The 3,075-nt window shown below is 33.5% G+C and overlaps 1 protein-coding gene across 1 annotated transcript; it reads left to right on the forward strand.

Moving 5' to 3' along the window:
• The first annotated feature begins 628 nt into the window (after window positions 1–628).
• On the forward strand, window positions 629–2,581 carry LOC104211343 (cation/calcium exchanger 1-like). The gene has a single exon (XM_009760385.2). It carries the CDS (start codon window positions 705–707, stop codon window positions 2,439–2,441), a length of 1,737 nt encoding a protein of 578 aa, XP_009758687.1. The 5' UTR covers window positions 629–704; the 3' UTR covers window positions 2,442–2,581.
• Window positions 2,582–3,075: the final 494 nt, after the last annotated feature.

The following is a 3,075-nucleotide window of genomic DNA, read 5'->3' on the forward strand; positions in this document are numbered from 1 at the left end:
GATAAAAAGAGGAAAAAAGCAGAGGGAGGAAAACCTTAGAGCAACGATAAAGTTATCTTCGTCTGGCCTATAAATCACGGAATCGAGCCGTCGAAGCAATCAATAATAGTTGCATTAGGGTAGATTATCTACATTTATTGCCCTTAGGGATGTGATTCTTTCTCAAACTTTTCATGAATGCGAGATGTTTTGTGCGCCGAACTATCCTTTTAAAAAAAACAAACCTTTCTCTCAACCTTATCTCTTGCACATTCCTAGGATTCGAACCCTAGTCGGTTTAGTAAGTTAAAAATAGACCTTTTACATGTTACGCGAATTTTTCAAAACAATGTTGCTCTTATATTCGATCCTCCAGAAAAATACAACATTTAAAAAATCTGACACACGCCTAATAACATTTTCAAAGAGTCCGAATAACATAGCCGTTCACTCCGCCAGCCATTTGGAAGATAATCTCTTTGCATATTTGATAAGCAAACAAGTTGAATTTGCCTTCTGCACGTGTCCTTCTCTGTGAATTTGGAATTTTTTGTTCTTTTTTTTTTAACAGCCTGTTCTCATTTTCCTAGGAGATTTTCTTTGAACATCAGCAATACAAGGAATCTTTATATCTGTCCCCACCAATCCAAGTTACAAAAAGTCCATATTATACAAAGCCAAACTGTTTTCATACTCCAAATTCCACAGCTTTAGTTCTTACTAAAATGGCCAGTTTTCAATCTCTCTCTAAGTATAGAACTAAGTTTCTAACTTTATTCTTCAATATTAGCTTCGTCCTTATTATTTCTTGCCTTACATTCCATTATCTTTACTCCTCAAATTCCAACTTTTCTTTAAGTTCCACCTTCAAAAAACCAAACAAAAATGGCTATTTCTTGCAAGGAAAAGATATTGGTTGTAAAGGTATTGAAAAGTTCATTAGTAGAGAAGAAAAATGCACTTATATTAAATCACATGATGGGTGTAAACCTAATGGTTATATATTTTATCTGCAACTTTTTTACTGCACTTTTAGCCCAATTCTTGGTCATTTGTTGCTAGCTCTTTGGCTTATGGTTCTTTTCTATTTATTAGGTGATACAGCTAGTAATTATTTTTGTTCTTCACTTGAGGGACTATCAAAAAGTTTGAAACTTTCCCCTACAATAGCTGGAGTTACTCTTCTTTCACTTGGAAATGGTGCACCTGATTTTTTTTCAAGTATTGTTTCTTTTATGAATGATGGTACAAATGATATTGGACTTAATAGTATAATTGGTGGTGCTTTCTTTGTTTCAAGTGTAGTGGCTGGAATTACAAGTATTTCAATTAGCCAATATGGTAGGAAAATCAAGAAGTCAAGTTTTATTGGAAATGTTGGTTTCTTGATTCTTTGTGTTATTTGCCTTCTTGTGATAATTTTCCTTGGCAAGATTCACTTGTGGGGTGCTTTGACATTCTTTTTTCTATATCTTGTCTATGTTTGTTACATTTTTATCTCCGAAATTTATGTCCGAGAAGAGAAGTGCTTGGATTCTGCAGAAACCCTAATCGATGATTCGTTAGATTTACCAATAGTTTGTGACATGAAAAAACATCAAGAATTATCATGTGAATTAAGGGTACCTTTGTTGATGAATAAGGGTGAGATTCAATGTGAAAAACAAAGGAAAAAATTTTGTGTATTGAGAAAAGTTGGGTATGTTCTTGAAATGCCACTTGACTTGCCAAGAAAGTTGACAATTCCAAATGTTTCAGAGGAGAAATGGTCCAAGTTATTTGGAATTGTGTCAATCACTTTAGCTCCTTTGTTATTGGTTTTGATTTGGGATTTTCTTGGGCCTAAATCAAGTATTTGGGCCTATGGAATTGGTGGACTTCTTGGAATTGGTTGTGGGCTTCTTGTGTTTTTCACTAGTGATGGGCTTCACCCTCCAAAAAAATTCAACTTTTTGTGGCTTGGACTTGGTTTTCTAATGAGCATTACTTGGACTTATATCTTGGCTGAAGAGCTAATCTCTTTGTTGGTTTCAATGGGCCTAATCTTTGGTATAAGCCCATCAATTTTGGGCCTAACAATTCTTGCTTGGGGTAATTCATTGGGAGATTTGGTGGCTAATGTAACATTGGCTAAATCTAATGGGCCTAGTGGAGCCCAAGTTGCCTTATGTGGATGCTATGCTGGGCCTATTTTCAATACCTTAGTGGGCTTGGGCCTATCACTAATTTTCACAACATGGAAATCATTTCCTTCAAGTTATATTATTCCAAGTGATTCAACTATTTATGAAACTATTGGGTTTTTGTTATTGGGCTTACTTTGGGCCTTAGTAATCTTGCCCAAAAGGGATATGAGGCTTGATAAATTCTTTGGAGTTGGGCTTTTGGCTATTTACTCTTGCTTCTTGTTCCTAAAACTTGCTAGAGCTTTGGGCTTCCTTGAATTTCAAGTGTCCCCTTAGAATTAGGTTTAATAACTTTGTAACAAAGTAGAATCTAATATTTCTACTTGGGTGTAAACTTTTATAGATGTATTCACCCAAAGTATATAATGATGATGTATTATTATCTTGTATTTAATGACTTATGTTGAGAATCTTAATTTGTATCTATGCTTATTTTTTCATCAATTATTATGTTCTTCATTATCTGTGGATGCCTAGAAAAAGCCAAAAAGGTAGTCCTAAACAGGAGCGGATCCAGTGTAATAACTGTTTATTCTTGTGAACACATAAACTTTTGTCTAGATCTTATATTTATATTGAGAATTATAAATGTATAAGAATATTTAGCCCGGAATCCAGTCCGTTAATTCAGTTACTATCGTATATTAACTTGAGATTTTTGTAGGAATCCATAAACTTAAAATCATGAATTCGCCAATGTCCTAAACTATATATATTTTGTGAAAGCTTAGTAGCTTATATGTAGATGCATTCGGAGGTGGATTCGGGATTTAAACTCTATGAGTTCAACTTTTAAAAATTTTAACATTGAACCCATTATATTTTTAAAATTATGTGTTCAAATCTATTATTTTTATAATTTTAATAAATTTTTACACATAAATTTCTTTTTCGCGTCAAAAATTATGGG

Source organism: Nicotiana sylvestris, chromosome 11 (assembly GCF_000393655.2).
Source record: "Nicotiana sylvestris chromosome 11, ASM39365v2, whole genome shotgun sequence".
NCBI lineage: Eukaryota > Viridiplantae > Streptophyta > Magnoliopsida > Solanales > Solanaceae > Nicotiana > Nicotiana sylvestris.